The 20,459-nt window shown below is 39.8% G+C and overlaps 1 protein-coding gene across 1 annotated transcript in view; it reads right to left on the reverse strand.

The window, feature by feature from the left end:
- CSMD1 (CUB and Sushi multiple domains 1) overlaps nt 1-20,459 on the reverse strand; it is a 1,986,149-nt gene that overhangs the window by 158,426 nt on the left and 1,807,264 nt on the right. Inside the window, exons 43-47 of the mRNA XM_034647758.1 lie at nt 17,326-17,514; nt 8,668-8,845; nt 6,325-6,470; nt 5,461-5,541; nt 4,003-4,116 (exon numbers count right to left, since the gene is read on the reverse strand). Of these exons, the coding sequence (XP_034503649.1) occupies nt 4,003-4,116; nt 5,461-5,541; nt 6,325-6,470; nt 8,668-8,845; nt 17,326-17,514 (708 nt within the window). The remainder of the gene's footprint in view (nt 1-4,002; nt 4,117-5,460; nt 5,542-6,324; nt 6,471-8,667; nt 8,846-17,325; nt 17,515-20,459) is intronic.

Here is a 20,459-nt window from a genome sequence, read left to right on the forward strand (position 1 = left end):
TGAAAAGAGACCTCTATAAACAGGTGCGAAAGCTGTCTCCTGGGGCCCTTGAGATGTGTGTTGTGGTCATGCTTGAGCTGAACCAGAAATGCTCATTATCTAAAGGGCACTGGTTTTCTTTAGTGTTCACTGAAAATGTATGTCTCTAACTTTTAAAAGTAATTGAATATTTTAAAACCACTGATGGATTTGCACTGTCCATAGTCTGAAGCCACTAGATACTGAAGACCTTTGTGTTGGGTTTTTTTTTTTTTTTTTTTAGGATTTCTTTATTTATTTGAGGGAGAGAGAGTGAGCATGGGGCAGGCAGAGGGAGAGAGAATCTCAAGCAGACTCTGCTGAGTGCAGAGCCTGACGGGACTCAATCTCACAACCCCGAGGTCATGACTTGAGTCAAAACCAAAAGTTGGGCACTTCACCAACGGAGCCACCCAGGCGCCACTGAAGACTGTTAAAATCTGGCCCACTTTTAAGGTTTCCAGCCCACCTAATGCCACTTTCCCAAACACACCCTAAGAACAAAGTGCAAGGAGTCACCACTTCTTTCCTGGACATCCATGCCCTTTCTTGCTTCTCTTCACTTTTGAAGGGCTCCTCTTTCCTTAACATAAGGAAAGTCATTTCTGTGACATTCCTGTATTGTAAAATGTACTTGCTCTTTGTTCCAGGGTCCTGGCAGAGCTTCTAGAACCCTTGGAATTTCCTTTGTTTGAGAGTATCTTTCTCATAGAGAGCCCCCTTGGATTACACCTGAGTTTAGCTAATACAGTGACTTGGGGTGGGGCCCTTCGTAGCATCAGGATGGGTCTGGTCAACAGAAAGACCCAGTGAGGAGCTGGCTGGAAATTCCTGCCCCACTCACAGACCTCTGGTGAAGCAGTGGGTTTGGGAGGGAGTGGGGGTAAGTTGAGCTCTATACCAATTCTTACACCCCGATTCCGGGGCACAGAAGCTCCTGTGCTGAGACCCCTTCCAGGCCCTGCACCCTACACCTCTTCATCTGACTATTTACTTGTTACGTAATAAAGGGCACAGAATATAATTCTTCACAACACAAAGGATGTAACTGCTAAATGTAAGCAAATGTTTCCCTAGGATACGTGAGCTCTTCCAGGAGAGGATAAAACCCAAAGAGGGATCACGCTGTTTCTGGTCTATCACAGGGGAGTCAGAAGCCCAGGCGTCAAGCTGGCTTTGTGACCCGCCTCTGAAGTGGGAGCAGTCTTTTAGGACTAAGCTCTTCACCCGTGGGGTCGGACACTGTCTCCAGGTAGAGAGTGTCAGAATTGATTCCAACCGTAAGGCACTCAGCCCAAGTTCAGAGAGAACGGGAGAATTGCTTAGTGGTATTGAAAAACATTCCAGACCCTCTTTCAGTGTTTTCTAAATTAAGATGAGCATCCAAGAAGGTGTATCTGCATAGGATGCTAACTTTCAAGCACGATTTGCTCCCATTGTTTCCAAGGAACAATCAATCGCCCTAAAAGTGGTGATAATTTTCAAAGCAGAACTTAGTAGGACTCATAACTCACGCAATTTCCCACCCATAATTTATTGGGGGATTGTCCACTCCCTCCCCTTGAGCCCAACCAAATAATAGAAAGGAGTGGAAGAAAGATTATCATTAAGTGATTATTTGATAAAAGACATCTGACCCCCTCATTGCTTTTCCTCAAGAATGTATTTTAGGGAATGGCAGCTAAGATAACTCTCAGTTTGTTTTAACCATATTTACTCCTGAATGGACACAGGAGAGAACTACGATGTCCTCTGTAGGACTGCTGGGAGTTCAGTAGGACACGGGAACCTCCATCCGAGCAGAGAGACTGTGTCTTGTTAGCAGAATCCTCCCTGCAACCGTGTGTGAGAGCCACGTAACTTGGGGAATGATGCTTGTGCCGTGCTGAGTCATTCTGTTCCTGGACCCTCATGAATTAATTTCATTTAAATAAAATGAGGTTAATCTTGGGGATAGGCAACATAATAAAGTAACTTTCCCTCTCTCCGAAGTAGCATATTCAATAAATGTGTAGCTTTGCTGCACCCGTCGGCTAAGACCACCCTTGCTTGAAACCATCTATGCTGAGAAATGCAAGGCTCTGTTTGTCGGAATTAAGATGTGCCCCAAAAATGTGAAGGTTTACCTCAGTTTTTACGTAAAATGGGGAAAGATGAACATTTTATATCCCCTTGCACCTTGAGAAAAAAAATCCACCATAGATGGTTGTTGATGTAATATGCTATGGACACGCTGATTTTTCCAAAAAGTAATGACCCAGTCTCCTGACTTAGTACCCTGCGCAGTGCCCCAATTTTAAGTGAGGCAGGTGTGAGGCAGAGCATCAGTAACTTCCAGAACTGCGTGGGTCCTCTGGGTGGTTAAAGCAGCCAGTGGACCAAAGAGGGCATACTCCTGAGAGGATGGTGTCTGTCCACACCCACCCACGCTCCCAGGGGTACAATTTGAAAGCAATTTTTCTTGGAATTAGTCTGAGTTATGATGGTTATTTAAAACTACTGCATTCCAGATTTTCTTCAGATGTTGAAAATTGTCTCCCTCCCCCCAGGTGACTAGGATTCTGCCTCATTCATAATAAGAATGCAGGAAGTGCGCACACATTCTAAAAGAAGCAATTCAAGGGAGGGAGCTCCTGCAAAATCAATACTAGTGCAACACAAAGGAAGTTGCAGATAATTAACATTATAAAACACTTAGAGGGTCACCTGGGTGGCTCAGTTGGTTAAGCTTCTGCCTTAGGCTCAGGTCAGGATCCCAGGGTGTTGGGATAGAGCCCCACAACTGACTCCATGCTTAGCGGGGAGTCTGGTTGTCCCTCCCCTCCCAGCTTGTGCTCTCTCTCACTATTTCTGTCCCAATCTCCATCTCTCTCTCTCAAATAAACAAATAAAATCTTAAAAAAGAAAACCACTTAGAATAATTCATTTAATACCCTCTGCATCTTTACAAAAATCCCATAAATAAGGCAGATCAACCATCCTACTTACACACAACGCCCACGGGATATTCATGATTTACCTGTGGCCACTTGTTGGGAGTCTAGATTGAGTCAATGGGTCTTTGCTTCCTAAATTTTGGGCTTTTTTAGGGGCCTCATTATCCTGATAAATGAAAATAATCGAACTCCTTGAAAGGGGGGAGGTCCCAATCTTTAAATGAATTGAATGTTTATTGTGATTTTGAAGTCAAAAAATCAAAACTGTTCTAATTTGGAAAACTTTTTGATTGGCCAAACCATGACACTTCTGTCTTACGTTGAGCCATTTTAGCTTATTTATATTTTTTCCAGTGTTTTTTTCTCCCAATACTACTTGGGAATGGAGCCTTTCAAATATTTTTAAAGTGGTCTAATTATACTCCAATCAGGTGAATCAACAGATTCAGCCTCAAATCTTGTGCTACTGTATATTTCCAGTTATTGCATATGCTCTATGTATTTTAAAGACACGTGAATATATGAAATGTGTGCATCTTATCATATGCAACCTACGTGCATTTCAATGTTTATAAATTTTACCAAAAAAAATAGTAAACACTAGATAATTTAATGCATACTAATGTGTTTAAAGGGAAGTGTAGTGATGCCTGTAATTTGCCTTGAAATGCATCAAAAGTAACAGATTAATGGATGGATAGGAAGATAAGAGATACATGACTAAGCATATAAATACCACATTAATGGTGGAACCTAAGTGGTATTCAGATGGTTATTTCTAAATAATTTCAACTTTGCTGTATGTTTGAAATTTTTCTGGTAAACTGTTGGGGAAAAAAAGACCTCTTATTTGATATGCTTTTGATTTGTATTGTAGAGATAGCTAAAAGAGAAAGGTAATTAGGTATTTCTGTTAGCAGGTAATCTGAATTCCAAGGAGATCATAAAACAGATTAAATTCAGGGCTATACAAGAAACATGTGGAACAGCACGAGCCATACAATTTCCTTGATGAATGAGCAGGTGTGTAGGACCGAGCTCAGCATACCTTCACACGTTGGGAGGGAACCCTCAAATTGCAGCTGGGCACTGAGCTTGCACGTCAGTGTGTCCATCCCAGACAGCGTGTACCCCGGATGACACTGGTACTTCACAAAATCCCCTGAAAGAGCCAACACACCTGGGATTATGTTTCCATGACACACAGAGTGTGCGAACGTATGAAACGTAGAGATGACCACCTAACAAATGAAGTCAGTGAGCAAACCAGTTCTGAGCCCGCATCAGTATTCATTTCTAGTTTGTTTGATCAAAGGGGACTATTTTCACTTCTCGACTTACACAAATGCTGTCTTCACCGATTCCAGCACAGATGATGTGGCAGGTTTTTGCATAGACTCATGTGTCTATGTTTCTGCCCCTTCCCCCATGATGACTATTAAAAAAAGACAGCAAATTGGGATTGCTTGGGATTTAAGGATGGAGCATTAGAATGGCTTTAATGCATCCAGAGAGGGCTAACCTGTGACCTTGGCCTAATTAGCGCAATGTTGCCATTAACTGAGCCATCATGAGTGGAGCAGAAATTGGGTCACGTGGTTTGACCAGGGGTCTGAAACATGGGGTAAGGACAGGGCGTTGTATTTGTAGCTGAGACAGAGAAATCCTGGGTCACGGTAATTATAACACAAACGTACCCCACGGCTGGTTTCCTAATGTGACCTGATGATTATTTAATGAAACTCGTCATTAGTATAGAATGATGAAGCAGAATTTCTAAATATTATTATTCAATACACTCACCAATTACATTCTAGTTTCAATGAAAGGTCAAAGTTATACTCATTATTTTAGCTACAAATGATGAAGTCCTTCTGGTGCATGAACATGCTTTTTTTTTAATGTTTTTTTATTATATTATGTTAGTTGCCATACAGTACATCCCTGGTTTCTGATACAAAGTTCGATGATTTAGTAGTTGCGTATAACACCCAGTGCACCATGCAATACGTGCCCTCCTTACTACCCATCAGCAGCCTATCCCACCCCCCCACTCCCTCCCCTCTGAAGCCCTCAGTTTGTTTCCCAGAGTCCATAGTCTCTCATGCTTCATTCCCCCTTCTGATTACCCCCCTTTCTTTATCCCTTTCTTCCTCTACCGATCAATCTTCCTAGTTCTTATGAACATCTTTTCTAACTAAATGCAAATATCTGTTTAAGTCAGTCTCTGAAAACTTTATTTAAAAGAAAAATACAAACTAGCAAATGCTGGGCAGGGGCTGAGGTAGGGATGTGCTCAAAATGACAGAAGCAAAGTTCAAATGGCAAAAACAAATAATGGAGATGGAGGAAGAAAAACATACTTATTCGATAGATGAGCTCCCTAGCAATGCTTTAGAATATTCTGACAAATACTCATTTACTCATGTGAGTAACTATTGCAGTGCGGGGTGGGTGTTAAAAAAGCTGGGTTGAGCTAATGATATCGTGACAAAGAACACATTACCGATTTCAAAATCCTCATCCTCGGTAAGCATTTCTGCCTGTGGAACTGCGGGCGGAGGCTGGCATTTCTTGAGCTGAAATGCTGAAGGGTTTATGGAAAAAAAAAACACTGCAATTACATTTGCTGAATAAACAGAATTATTACAAAAAGCAGTCCTCTGCTGTTCTTTTAATGCTTAGGTACACTGCAATGTCTGTATTTGTAAATCATTGTTTCATAAAACTCTCAAGCTTACAGGATTATTTCATGCCAAAGAATATATAAAGTCAAAGAGAAAAAGGGTACGGTTTTAAAAATTATGACTTTTAAGTAAAACCACTTTCCATAATTTTGGGGCTCCTGGAAGAGCAATGGTTCAACCGTGGCCTGGTGCCAGGTCCATATCGACATTTGCTAAGGTCCCTCTCTGCACTTCATGCAGAGGACTTCCACGGGTGCAGTCCTCATGAGATACAGGGGACTGATACGCTTTTCTCCAAATTACTGGTTTTCCAAAATCATTAAATTCACTGTTGCCTCATCCATAATTCCATGGTGTTTGCTACCTTGACTCCTCTGGAGACAGAAACGGGAAATCTAGGAAAGGACTAGATGTATTTCAAGGGTCCCCATACCAGAGTTTCATTTGCAATCCACTTCTCTTGGAATGAATCCAAGCTTGCCACACACCAGATGTGACATCATCAAACAGCATTAAGCACCAGAGCATCGCAGGAACCTCTGGCATCGAATGCAAGAAAGTCCCAGAGGGCTCTCGCTTGGCAAAAGCAAGGGACGCTCGCTGGAAAGGAGGCATGTGTCAACACTACCAGGAGAACCAAATGGAATTCTCCGTCTTGATCGATAAAGTGAGAATGCACTGACCGTGAAAATTGAGAACAAAGAAGCCACCATTCGAAAAGTCGCTGTGGAACTTGAGCAGGACTTGGTTGGTGGAGCTGTACGCCGTTTCCAGGGCTGTGTTGCCACTGAAAACTCCCAGCTGAGGTGAATTCTGATCAGGCCCATCCCTGGGAAAGAGAGAAGTTTGAGGAGGAAGTTCCTAATCGCAGCTGAAACTCACAATCATTTTCTTCCAACACATGGACTCTATCTTGGCCCAAGCAGCTTGGTCTGAGCCTGCGCTCCAAGGCACCGAGCTGGTGCTCAGGCAGGGAGACTCGGGGCTGATTTTTACTCACCCCCACTGCGGACCTTTTCAGAGCTATCACAGAGACATGTTCATACTGACTCTAGTGACTGTAATACCATGTATCAAACGTCCACATTTGAAAGTCTAAATTCAAAGGTGTTTCTTTAATTATGGGTGAAATTTATGGAGATCTTGCTACCCAAGTAAAAGGTTTTTAAGAATTTATTAAAAAGGAAATAGTGCAAGTTCGAGCCCCTGGCCCAGGATAGCAAAGCCAGACTGAGCTGCACTTTCGAACACTCTCGAGTGAAATTTTAAGCCAATCATTCAGAAATTTCCAACATCCATGAAATCACCTGGATGGTCTCCATCTGAGCTGCCCCCAGCAGAGGAGGTAATCTGCAGGATAAGACCACCCGCCCTTCCCCCTCAGGGAAGGTGACCTTGACTGAAACAATCCTTACTCCTGCTAGTAACTTCTTGCCCCACCCTGCTTGCTATGAAAACCTTCCATTGTGTACCCAAAACTCCTCAGCCAGATGGAATGCTACCTGATTCCTGAATCACTAGAATCACTAAATAAAGCCCATTAGATCTTCAATTTGACTCAGTCGAATTTTGGTGTTTTTTAACAGACTGAATACAATACTACCGTCCTGTGAACGCTGTGTTTAGAAAGACCGAGATGTTTAATGTCACAAAGTTGACTAGACTTCTCGGTCTCTCTGCTGTTAGCGTTCTGACAGTAGACGCTTTACTTCGTTAATTATGAAGACATTTTGCTTCTACCTGCTAAGTCTATACGTTGATCCAAGTGAAAGGGTTGATCATGTAATGTTGTGGGTTTTGTTTTGCCTTGGATTTTGAAAGGGCAGCTCCATAGAATCAATTTAATATTTCAAGTTCCCCGTCCTTCCTCACTCTCTCAGTCTCTGCTTCAGCCATTATCACCTCCCTGCAAGAGCTATTTCTACAGCCTCAAAGGCAGCCTCCCTTCTTGCCCCCAGTTAATACATTTCCCACAAAATGAGACTGGGAATTCTGCAGCCAAGGTGATTCCCCTTCCTAAAACCCTAGCGAATCCTCATTGCTCTTAGAACCAAGCCTGGGATCTTTCACGTGATTTATAAGCTCCTATATTCTCTGTCCTGCTCACCTGGACTCCCATAAGACACATACCTGAGATCTTCCAATACCCTGAACTCACCCTGTCCCCTTGCTTTACTGGCTTTCCAATATCCAGAGTAACCCTTAACCTTTTATGAACCTTCTACGCCAGCTTCCCCAACACACACACACACACACACACACACACACACACACACACACATACCGCATTGTTACCCGGCGTTAATCCATAGTTTTCATGGCGGTTTATGCTGGCAGCACAGCCTGCTGGTCAAGCCTGGGGTAAGCTCACCTTCTCACACCCCATCGGTGCTCCCTCCTTCTCCCAACATAGTATCACAGAGGACTTTCCAATCTCTGTCTCCCCTATAACCTCTTACTTCCAACAGCAAAGGTAGAATAGTCATTCCCATAGACATGAATATGTAGCCAAGGATCACAGAAGTCACTTACCCAAGGCCACATGACTCATTGCAAAGAGAACCAGAACCCAAATACCCAGCCCTGGTTGCGGGCTCGGTATTACTTCCTACACATCATATGGAAGGGCAGTCCTGCCATGTTTACAAAGGATGGCGGGAGGGCTGTGTGTGATTATATCTTCAATATTTCCAGAAGCACCAAATTCTTATCATGGCAAAGGATTCTAACCAACTTTTCTTTTAGAAAAAAAAAAAGAAAAATCACTCATAAAAAGTAAAATACAATTATGTTGGGGTAATCCACATTCAGAGTAATCCTGCATTCATCTACCATGTAACAAAACTCAAACATGTCACGTGACATTTATTCTCTGTATCACTGGGTTTCCTTGGTAAATTTCCTTTCCAATATCTATCTAAAAACTTCCTTTCTTAATATGTAATCTGACATAAAAGCCCGATGTCAGTGGTTGCAAGATGGGTTAGCACAAGCACAGATCAGCCTATAGGGAAAGGCTCTCCTACCAAACAGCAATGTAGTCATTCACAGCTTCCGTCTGTAGCAAGGTGAAGTTGATATAGACCCCATGGCCAGGAGGGACGGTGATAAGCCAAATGCAGTCCTTCAAAATTGGGTACTCATCTGGAAATCCAGGGGAATAAATGGTACCATTCTGAGATGTTACATTATACCCACAAGGAGCTGAAAAGGAAGCAAAGAGAATGAAGCCCTGTAAATCAACTTTAGAAAGGACACAGTTAAATATTTCTAAGTCTCCAAAGTCCCTTCGCCAAAATTTTCCTTATAAGAATAATTGTGGAACATTTCTCAGTAACGACTTTGTCAAAGTAATTCCCCTGAAGTCTTAAAACCTTAGAAGAATTAAACTTCTAAACTAAGTTATCTAAGTTCCATTTAATATATTCTCCAAACACTCAAAATCCCTTCAGGATAAAGTCATTGCCATATAATTAAAAAAAAAAAAAAGCCCTTATTCAGTCACTCCGTTAAGTTACAGTTATCTTCTGTGACTGAGCGGATAATCCATTGCATTACATGATATGAAGGATTAGGTGGGAATTATGCATAAATATATCATGGAAATTTTTTTGTTGTTGTTTTAAGTGAGAGAGATTTCTAAAACCTATTTAAACTGCCTAAAGGAGTGGTATCCAAGCCTATTTGCCTAAAACAAAAATATCAATTCTTGACAGATCAATACCTGAAGGAATGAGATAAAATTATATACATGGTGTTTTCTTGAAGCACTTCCTCCTCTCATCAGCTTTCCCCTCCTCGAAGACTCAGAATCCCTAATCAGCCTATGTTTATTTTACTTAATGAGCTGTTTTTCTCTGTTGCCATGGCAATTATTTTGTTTTATCTACAGAAAAATGAAGTGACTATATATTAGCAGAATAATCTGAGATGCATTATTACATTCAGAAAGTGCTATGAGACATCGAAGTCATAAACGAGTAGACTTCTTAATCAACCAAAATCGGATAGAGGTGGTCTGAGTGCCTGTTACTAGCATGAATCTTCTGGAGCTTTCAAAGACTTGTCACGAAAGGTGTCAAATTTAAACAGGCCAAACTACATTGTAAAACAAGAGAAACAAATACTTGAATACAAAATAGGGAGCGATGATATGCCACGAGGCATATGGTACACTGCTGCATTGACCGTACAGATGAATATGTATTTCAAAGGACATAGAGAATGTTCTAGTGTAAAATAGATTGAATCCAGCCCAAGTTTAGCAAGAGCCATTAGAAGAAGGGGACATGGAGAACATCTTAGAAATATTATGGCATAAGTTTTGATAAGTGGGGTTTGGAGGCTGCCAAACCTTGCTTTGTAAACTAGCAAAGCACAGTACACGGACATCTATAATTTGTAAAATGGGGCCATGATCTAGGCTGCAGTCACAGTGAGCTACTTGGTGTCCCCGGAAGATGTCATACTTTCTCTCACCTCCAAATTTCATGTAAATATTTACCCTTCGTGAAAAGTTCAAAGGCTTTCCTCCTACTCTGCTGCCAGGGTGAGCTGATCCATTTCTTCAAAGCTCAACTTACAGGTTACCTCTGTCTTAATGGTGGCTTGGCTCTGGACGGCCATGTTTGTTCACCTGTTACGTGGCTATATTAGCTGCCAGCTGTTCTCATCATTAGACAGTCAGCAACAAGAAGTCAGGGACAGTGTTCCTTTTCACCCCTACTCACAACTCACTCTCACTAATCCCCAATGCCTAGCTCATAACACAATAAATAAGAGACAATAAATAACTGATGAATTGAAAATGAGTAAGACAGTAACCGCAAAATATTTTAGTAAAAATCTGTTCATTTGCTATTGACTTACATCTATAATCTCCAAAACTTCCCTTGTGCATTTTTACCTTTCAAATAAAGTCTTATCATTGTATAGCCCTATTATATACAGGCGCACCCTTCCCAATGGTAAAAAAAAAAAAAAAAAAAAAAAAAAAAAAAAAAAACAAGTAAACAAAAAGGATGATGCCCATCTCTTCAAGGGCAAAAGAAACGATATGGTGATTTTCTTGGGAGGACACATTGCTGCCTTCTGGTGTTCTTTATGTCACTTAACAGCTCTAGGACATCACACAAGTCAGATATCCTTGCCATGATTTGTGTATGATATTCAAATAACAAGTCCACCATTCTTATTCAAGGAGTATTTACTGAGAGTCTATCATGGACCAGGACGTGTGCGGTTGAGAGCAGAGAACCAAGGAGAGCTCTACACTGCCTTTGTGGGCTTACTGTATAGTGATGGAGAAAGGTACCAAGCAAATGCTAAGTCAGTATAAAAGTCAACTTGTATAACTACGATGAGGGAAAGAGCAAACACTACTTGTCACATGAGCTAATAACATTCCATGAATGCACATAAAATTCCTCAAGGCAAATGTTGCTGTGTTGTCTAGAGAGGAGAAAAGAGGACCCTAAGAAAGTGAGGGGGAAGTTTCCTTCACCACTTCCCCTGACCTGTCTGTGATCCCAGAGAAGGCTTTACCCTCATTGTCATGGCCCCAAAGGCATATTTAGAATTCCACATCTGAGGGCAATGTCACTTGAAGTTCACAGAGACAGTGGATGTGGGATCTAACTCAGCCTGACATGAATTTGTCCCCTCCATCCTCTCTCTCTCTGAAGATGAGGTTCAAAGTGGACCCTGAGGGGAGATCAATCCTGAAGCCACTATGAGAAGCATCTAGTCACAGGACGATCGGTGCACCACAGCCAAGCCCGGGGACCTCCCATCTCCTCACTGTCTGCATGGGAGCCTGGTCACAGTCAGGCGAGGAAGGCCACCAGCTGGCCAGGAGAGAGCGCATCAGCCTACTATGCACTACATTTCACACCTGGAGGTGATATGGGGTCAGCCTCTCCTCCACTTCCGGGAGCCAAAGAGTCAATAAACACGTAGTCATTCATGCATTTGTGAATGTACATTTCGATACTGTGATTTATAATAAGAAAAGTATATTCAGTCTTCCTCCCTGTTCTTGGCACAGAGCTCCTGAAACCCTTGGATGAAAGCTAAATGATAAAAGAGATAAAGGTATCCATTGTTATTCATAACAAGATCCTTCCAACCACACCTGAGCTTATGTGAATAAGGTGACAAGAAAGCACCCAAGGATGGGGCTGGTTGCCAGGGTTAGGAACTAAGCAAGTAACCAGAGGATTGGGAATTTCAGCCCTACCCTTAAACTCCCGGGAACTGGAGGAGCTGGAGGTCAAATTAACCACCACTGGCCAACGATTTAATCATCATGCCTCTGTAATGAAGACTCCATAAAAACCCCAAAGGATGGGGTCTGGAGGACTTCTGGGTTGGTGAACACTTGGGGAGCTGGGAAGATGGCTATCCTGGAGAGAATATGACACTCCACTCATCTTCCAACACACCTTGCCCTCTGCATCTCTTCCAACCAGCTGTTCCTGAGTCGTATCCTCTGTATTGATTCGTAATCTTGTAAGTCAAATGTTTTCCTGGGTTCTGTGAATTGCTCTAGTAAATTTATTCAGTAGGAGGAGGGAGTCTTGGAGACTTCTGATTTCTAGCCAGTCAGTGAGAGGCACAAGTAACAATCTGAACTTGGGGTTGGCATCCAAATTGGGGCAGGACAAGGGCAGCCTTGTGGGATTGGGAGTTTCACCCGTGGGATCAGAAGCTCTCCTCAGGGAGACTATCCAGCAGTGTCAAAGAATTGCTTGTTGTAGGAAAAAGGCACCCACTGGTGGCCAGGAGGGCCAGAGTGAGTGTTGTCTGTAACCTCGCACACATGCATGTTAAGAATAGGTTGTGAGAAAGGACTGCTGTGTGAAGTACAACTAACGAGAAAAAGTTTTCAGGTTATTTCTGTATGTGTTTCTCCAGAGAAAAATACGTCCACAAAGATGATTAAGTTGTCCTCTTCCATCAAATTCTAGAGCCAGCATTATCTACATTGAATGTGATGGAGGTGATGTCTTACCTGAATGTCTCATTCAACGTGAAGTTTATTCAGTGCCTATTTATACGTAAGCAGCTTTGGGCCCCATCCTCACTTCCTACCCCACTCCACTGGGTACCACTGCCTGAATTATCAGTGTGGATTCTGTTCACTGTTGTTTGGGAACGTGACGCTTCTAGGTGGCTCATAAAAAACGTGCTGGTTGTATCTCACCAATTCCTACTCATGTGAAGCCAGAGCCAGAAGATACTGGAAGATGAGCTGGTGGGCATGGTGGACATCAGTACAGGGAGGTAAAGACTCCCTGTCACTTCATTTTATCTGGGGCTGGACTTGGAAAAATCAAGGGGCACTGAGGCATGTCTTTATTGTGCTTTTTCTCCACTTAAACATGTACAAAGTGTCTCTGAATTGAGATGGATAGAAAGAACTTATTAAGTTATTTCAATCAGAAATTAAATTTTAAAAACCCTAAATATCCATGAGGATAGTTATAGATAATCTATAGATGGTTTTCTCCAGGATTATATTAAGATTTCTGCATAACCTTTATTAGGAGGTTGAAGAAAAACCTTACAGTACTAAATAACCAATACCTACATTTGGCATGAATATTCATGAATTTTAAACTCTTGACTATTAATGTTCCCAGGAACTGAATGCCTGGTCTCACCGAATGTGTGGCGCACTATAGGTATTTTTTACCTATTTTTTTTTCTTTCAATTACTTCGGTTTCCTTATGATGGTTATGAGATAAAGGGTCATAGAGCATTCCATCTGAAGAACTGCTTGATAATGGAAATATTTAAAATAATATTTATAAAAGAAACATTATAATATTTATATAAATATGGTATTATATATGATATATAACATAATATAAATATGTAATATTATATAAATATTACAAATATTTATAAATATAAGTAAAAAGAGTTATATTCTTTAGGATGTCATTTTTATTCTAAACTATTGGGAGATATTATTTTCTGTATTCATCAATCAACTTGGTAAACCTTAATTTTAAAAATTATGTGTATAATAACATATTCTTTGGCTGGTTGGATTTCTCATGTCAATTATGCAATCAAATAGTGTTCTGCTTACAAAATCTATCAATCTGAAAGAAGTTGCTAACATGCTAATTGCAACATGTTAAGTTATCTTAGTAATTATCTCTGTCTACATAGTTCCCCACCACACACATTATTTCATTTTAAGTTGAGGAACATTAGGACAGTGCTTAACTTAAAAAAAAATATTAAAAGTATATCTACAGAAATATTTCAGTGATAAAAGATGAGGTCAACAAAAAATCTAAAATTTTTAAACCGCATTTGTAAGTTGAGATGCATATTTATTATAAAATTATTTAGTAAACTAATAAGCAAGTATTTTTAACTGTATTTTAACAATTATAACCCATTTTTTTTAAAACTGAGAGTTCTGTATAATTATGGTACTGGCAAAAAATAATGTCTTGAATTTCTCAAGTCATTTTGAGACCTGTTTTTTCTTTTTTCTTCTAATTAATACCATACTTTTAGTTCAGATATTTTTCAAATGAATTTAAAATACACTAATATTACAAAATAAATCCTTATGCAATAAATATTAATATTGTCAGCATGCACATATGAATTGGTTTAATATATGATTGTGAACATTGATACCTTAAGATTTAGAATTTTTGGATCTTAATTTTCTGCATTTTTAAATTTTTACTAAAGATGCCAGAAGTTGTTCAAAGTATCTATGTTCTTCCCCTCACCCCAAATATCTATGATCTATCCTGAGATTCTTCTGAAGTTTACAGGGTTGGATCTTTGAAGATTGTTTTTCAGTACATTTGTCCTATACAGCAAGAATAAATCTGAACTGAACAACCATGATGGATTAATAAATACATTTCAGATGAGCATCCTGGATAATTAACAGTTTGCTGGTGTCTTGTGTGGAGCTTAACCATAGTCTAAGCGGACATTAATGGACAGCAAAGACTATACACACACACACACACACACACACACACCTTTTTGGAAATATAACCTTTCACATATAAAATAACTTTTGTTATACAATAATAACACTTATTTCTTTAAGTTTAATCCAATATGGAGAGGATATTAAATACACATTGGATGGTTACTAGAAAATTCATTTTATGGTATGATATAATTTTATTTGAATTTTGTGTTTTGGTTTTTTATTTTGTCTATGACATTATAGATATGAAGAGAGATATAATGGTAAAAATACTTGCCTAGTAAAGAATTTGACCTTGCCTATAGAGAGGGTTAGCCCTCTACTCTGGGGCGGGGAGTGTGGGGAAAGATTCAGGGCATATCTGATGGGAGCATCTTTGTCTCATGTGGGTGTTGGCCATACCCAGTAGTTTTAGGATGGGGCTGACTGTGCCAGAAAGACCAGACATGGAATTTAAGGTGGGACCTTTGAGTTACAGGGTATCAGTTGGTCTGGAAGCTGACATCAACCACCAGGCAACCATCAATCAGTCATACCTCCCTGACAGAGTCCCAATTAAAACTCTGGGCACTAAGACCTACCCAGTGAGCTTCTCAGGTTGGTGATATTCTGGGCATATTTTCACCCATCAGTTCTGTGAGAGTGATGCACCCTCCCAGACTGTAACTTAGGCATCTTTTCCCATGTTTCTCATGTATCCTTTCCAGGTATGAACCACAACCAGAGTACAATAGCTTAGTGAGTTCTCTGAGTCCTCTTAGTGAATTATTGAAGCTCAGGGTGGTTTGGGGGCAACTTTCATACTTTCAGCTGGTGTCCGGAGGAATTTAGTTTGAGTTTAGCCAACTCTGGGTAGTATGACATATCATGATGTAATGATAAAAGGTGGCATCCCCTTTGAGCTACATCACAAACAATATATTCTGTTACTTTCATGCTCACAAAATAATTCTAAACCAGCAGTTATTTCTATATTTGAAAACAGAGCTTGAAAAGGTGATGAAGCCTTTTTAAATATTTAATTCTACTTTTTAATATCAAGCCAAGAATTCTCCCATGTGGATATGAATTCAAAGAACTCAGGTGAAAATTACAAATAAGAAAAAGGTTTAAATGGCAATTGAAAGTTATAGCTACGCAAATAAATGGATTTTTAAATGGAGAGTAGTAAAAAAAGGTTTTTTAAGTGTTTTAATAAAAAGCACCAGATATGCTACTGCTATACTTAGTTTTATAAAGTAATTTTTAAATGCTGTTTTACATGTTATTAAATTTGCATTAAACTAGGATAATTTAATATTTATTTATTTATTTATTTATTTTATTTTTAAAGATTTTATTAATTTGACAGAGAGACAACCAGCGAGAGAGGGAACACAAGCAGGGGGAATGGGAGAGGAAGAAGCAGGCGCCCAGTGGAGGAGCCGGATATGGGGCTGGATCCCAGGACTCTGGGATCACACCCTGAGCCTAAGGCAGATGCTTAATGACTGAGCCACCCAGGCGCCCCTAGGATAATTTAATTTTTATTTCTTTTTCTAAGGTAAGGAAATTAAAAAATACAGCTGAGTTTTGTTTTTTGTTTTTTTATAGTTTACAATATATATAGAATGGACAAATACAGTGAAAAATATAATTTAAAAAGTCCACCAGTGTTTCTTGTTTTGTTTTGTTTTTCTTTGGTTTTTTTGTTTGTTTGTTTGGTTGGTTTTTTTACTTTTTCAGAAGAAATTCAAACTCAGCTAGTGGCCTTTCCCTTTTGCCTGGGTGTTTAGCATCTCAAAGGACCACAGAGTTGATAATTTCATTATTTTTTCACTTAAAGGTTGCTGTATTTATAATGTTCGAATATTAAGCTTACAGTATCTCTTCTGTTTCATATACTTGCCTCATAAACAATGTACTTGATCTATTAATTCCAACTTGATACTACAAAATTTTTGAAATCATCAAAAAAAATACAGAGGATTGAAATAAGTGATTTCTGCTCAGACCCAGGGATATTCGACGAATCCAGATTTCCCTCCATCACCACTGCCTGTCCACCTGATTCCCACGTCTCCCAAGAAACCCTGATCGTCACGCACTATTGAACTGTACTGCTGTATTTTTTCCTAAGACTGTTTCTACACCCTGTCTTTGCTTACACTGTATTTTCGACCCTGGATACTCCTTCTCTGAGTAGCAAAATAGTATATATGCTTCAAGGCCCACTGCAAAAATAAATCAGTCTTCTGAAATACAAAAACAATATATGAGTATTATAAGTTAAACAAAAAAAAAAACCTTCTAGGGTAAAATTAATAAGCATCCTTTCCTCCACTAATCCCGTAATTGGGTGGAAAGACTGTATTCTAAATACTACTACCATCCTAAAGAGTTCCCTGGTCACTTCCCATGCAAACGCCATCCTTCTACACAATTCATCAAAACACTCTCCTCGTGCCTGGTTTTGTGTTACACATATTTGCATTTATTATTTTTTTTTCTTTATGATTTCCATGAGGGCAAGTCCTATTTATTCATCTTTTTAACTTACTGGCATATGATAAATCCTGAAATACTAAGTAGAATGAGTTTAACATAAAAGATTCCTAACAAATACTTGTTGAATAAATGAACGGGAGTTTTAGTATGTCCGTTTAATAATTAATGCACTATTACATACGTGAAAAATTAAATTGTTGCCAAGAATGATTAACCTACCATCACATCTTGGAAAGGGATAATTCCAGTTTCTGTTGATCCCGTGCTGGCAGGTAAGGACTGGGTGGCCGATTAAGATGTACCCAGGGTAACACTCGAAGGAGATGGATTGTCCCACGCTGTAATCCGAGTTGATCATATAGCCATTCTGAAAAGCAGGTGGGTCTGGGCAGTTCTGTAGTTCGTAGGCTGAAACAGACAGAATCAAGCTCAAGTGTACGAAGCTAAGTTAGCCTGGAATTCAGAGCACTGGGGTCACACACAGTTTCTGAAGGTGAATATTTTCGATAAGTTTTAAAACGTATCTCCTCCAAGCTGCCACTTAGTATCCTAAGTAACACAATAATTATTAGTAGTAACAGAATTATAACAACTCCCCATTAATAAGTAGCTAATCGTGTGCTTTAGAACTAGCAAAGCACATACCAACAAGCAATTTGATGGTGTTTACCTTGGAAAAAAATGTAGATGGTGTGAATTGACTTTTTTTTAAAAAAAGTATAAAAAATGATAATAAAAATTGCCTAAAAAGAATGTCAGATGAATGTGGATCTAATTTCCTTTTAATTTAAAAGAGAATTATAGTAGCATTCCATTCTAGGTGTTATTGACCAGGAAATGTGTGGCTGTTATGTTTTGATTTGTTAATGTATTTTACACCACAAATAAAAAAATCTATTCCATTTTCTCATTTTCTTAAAAAAAAAGCTCCTGTGGAAACATTAAGCTAGCAATTACTATTAGTATAATCTTATTAATAACATATTGTTTATGCAATAAGTCATATTTACCTTTTCAATATAATAAATATAATAAAGGTACTGTGCTGTTGACACACACAGTGTCTTTGCAGTGAGATAAATTTTAAATTTTAACAGTATGGGTTAAACCCTCACTGCAGTTCGCAGATTAAAAAATACTTAATTTCACTTCATTTCACATGCCAGCAGCCCGTGGCTTTACTTATTTTGATATTTGCAATCGTATGTCTCTGGACAGGAGTCAGATAAACAGCTAAGGAGTGATTGTAAGCAGGAAGCAGAAATCAGAAGACTCAACAACGCAAAGGGCTTGAAGCAGCTTGAGATCATTCCTGGCACTGGCTCCCCCAGGGTGTGGAACCAGGAAGAACCAGGAGGGAGACAAAGTCCCCCAGGGGGCCATGCAGGACTCTCCACCTGCCCCACACTTCCCCTCTGGGGTCCCCTGGACAGCACAGGGGGAGGGCTATCTGCTCAACAAAATCAGAGTGGAAATCGCATAGGGAGACTCACGACGTGGGACTTTACAAACTGCAATATGCTAAAAATAAATTTATTCCATTTTATTTGTAGCACATTTGATTATTATAGGGATTTACACACATGATATATGGATACTAAGAGGAAAAAAGTTGCTGGAGGATTCTTAACTCCTTGCCATCTTTTGACATGTAGTCTTTAGAACTCAGTATGGAGATAAAACTTTCATTTATACAAAATAAAAAATTTACCAATAATATAATGAGCTTTCTGGGGCTGCTTTTTGGTGAAGCTACATTATAACATGGAATTCCTAACACAATGAGAAGGAGAAATTACCGATTTAAGGATTTCTTCCAGATCAATAAGCACCATAATCACAATTATTCATGAAATTCAACATTCTAATAGTCATTTACAAAAGAAAAAGTGCTTTTAACTCACAATTTTGGAATTTGCAATCTAGCATCAAGACAGTAGCTGCATGGTCCACATAGGCATTTTCCAATTTTATTTTTCTTCATCTTATAAGTACAATATTTGAGTGTTGAAATCCCCTACAAAGTATCAGACTTCAAGGGAAAAAAATCTATAGTTGTCCAAAAGAAGAGTACCCAAGCCTGTATGAGAACAATATGTTGTATACCTCATGGACTAGTGGCGTGTTTGTCACTATCAACTGCTTTGTAATATTTTCACCTCCTATTTGAAAACTAGAAGCTTAGAAAACTATGCAATGAGTATAAAGATAGGGACCGTTAGAACAGAAAGCCGAGAAAATCAGTGCATCTCTCTTTCTACTACATACACGTGAACGCACGCACACAACTGCACACACCACACTTGCACAAACCACTCACACATGCATGCACATGCGCACGTACACACACACACACAAGCCCCCCGCACACATATGCACACACACACTGGCACATTCGTGCATGTTTACTCACACATGTGCACACACACACGCTCTTTTTCTCTGTCCCCTTATTGCGCCCCTTCTTTGCCGGGCCACCCTGGCAAACACACAGCAGGGCTGCCCACCTCTCCCAAGGGCCACCCTACTCTGAAAGCCATGCAAACAGCCTTTTCCTGAAAGCCAGAGCCAAATGGCTTAGCAAATATCCACAGTACATGGTGTCCTCCTTGCAATCTTGTTACTGGAGTCTAAATTTACTTTATAGACCCATGCTCACAAAAGAACAGAATCCCATACTGTGTTACAACTATCAACCAATTTCCTTCTTTATTATACTCTTTTAGAATGAAATCAGCAGTTTGTTCTTATTCATGTTTTGCTTGAAATATAATAAACTCTGTTGGAGAAATGAGTCCTCTAATATATCACATACAACTGCTAATAAAAACACATATATATATGTGTGTGTGTATACATATATATATATTGACTGAATGGCGGTTTCCATGTGAGAAGAATCACATAAAACTGTTCAACATAGCATCCTCCTCACTGGAAGATTCTATTCACGTTTCAGCGGTGCCTCTGGGTATCCACACAGGCATCAATTATCACAATATGTTATAAACAAGGGAACAGTTAATAGAGATTCCTAATGAATTGTCGTGTGAAATGGCATTTAACACCCACACAGACTCACACACGTTTACTCACAGCCTTGTTACAGGGAGGAGAGGTTGCAGATGCCTCCACGTCTACACTGAATAGGACTTTGAAGCCTCCTTCAGGTGCTTGACTTCCCTTTCCATGAAAAAAGAGAGCTGGGGGCCCAGTAGCATCTCAGCCAATCCAGCAATCCACAGAATTTCTGAAGTGCATGCATACATAAGCTCCTGTTTCCGGACTGGCCGTTATGATGGCTCGGATGACAGATCTCTCCTCCTTTGTAACAAGGGAATGACCCTGGTTCT

Source organism: Ailuropoda melanoleuca, chromosome 18 (genome assembly GCF_002007445.2).
Source record: "Ailuropoda melanoleuca isolate Jingjing chromosome 18, ASM200744v2, whole genome shotgun sequence".
In the NCBI taxonomy this organism is placed as follows: domain Eukaryota; kingdom Metazoa; phylum Chordata; class Mammalia; order Carnivora; family Ursidae; genus Ailuropoda; species Ailuropoda melanoleuca.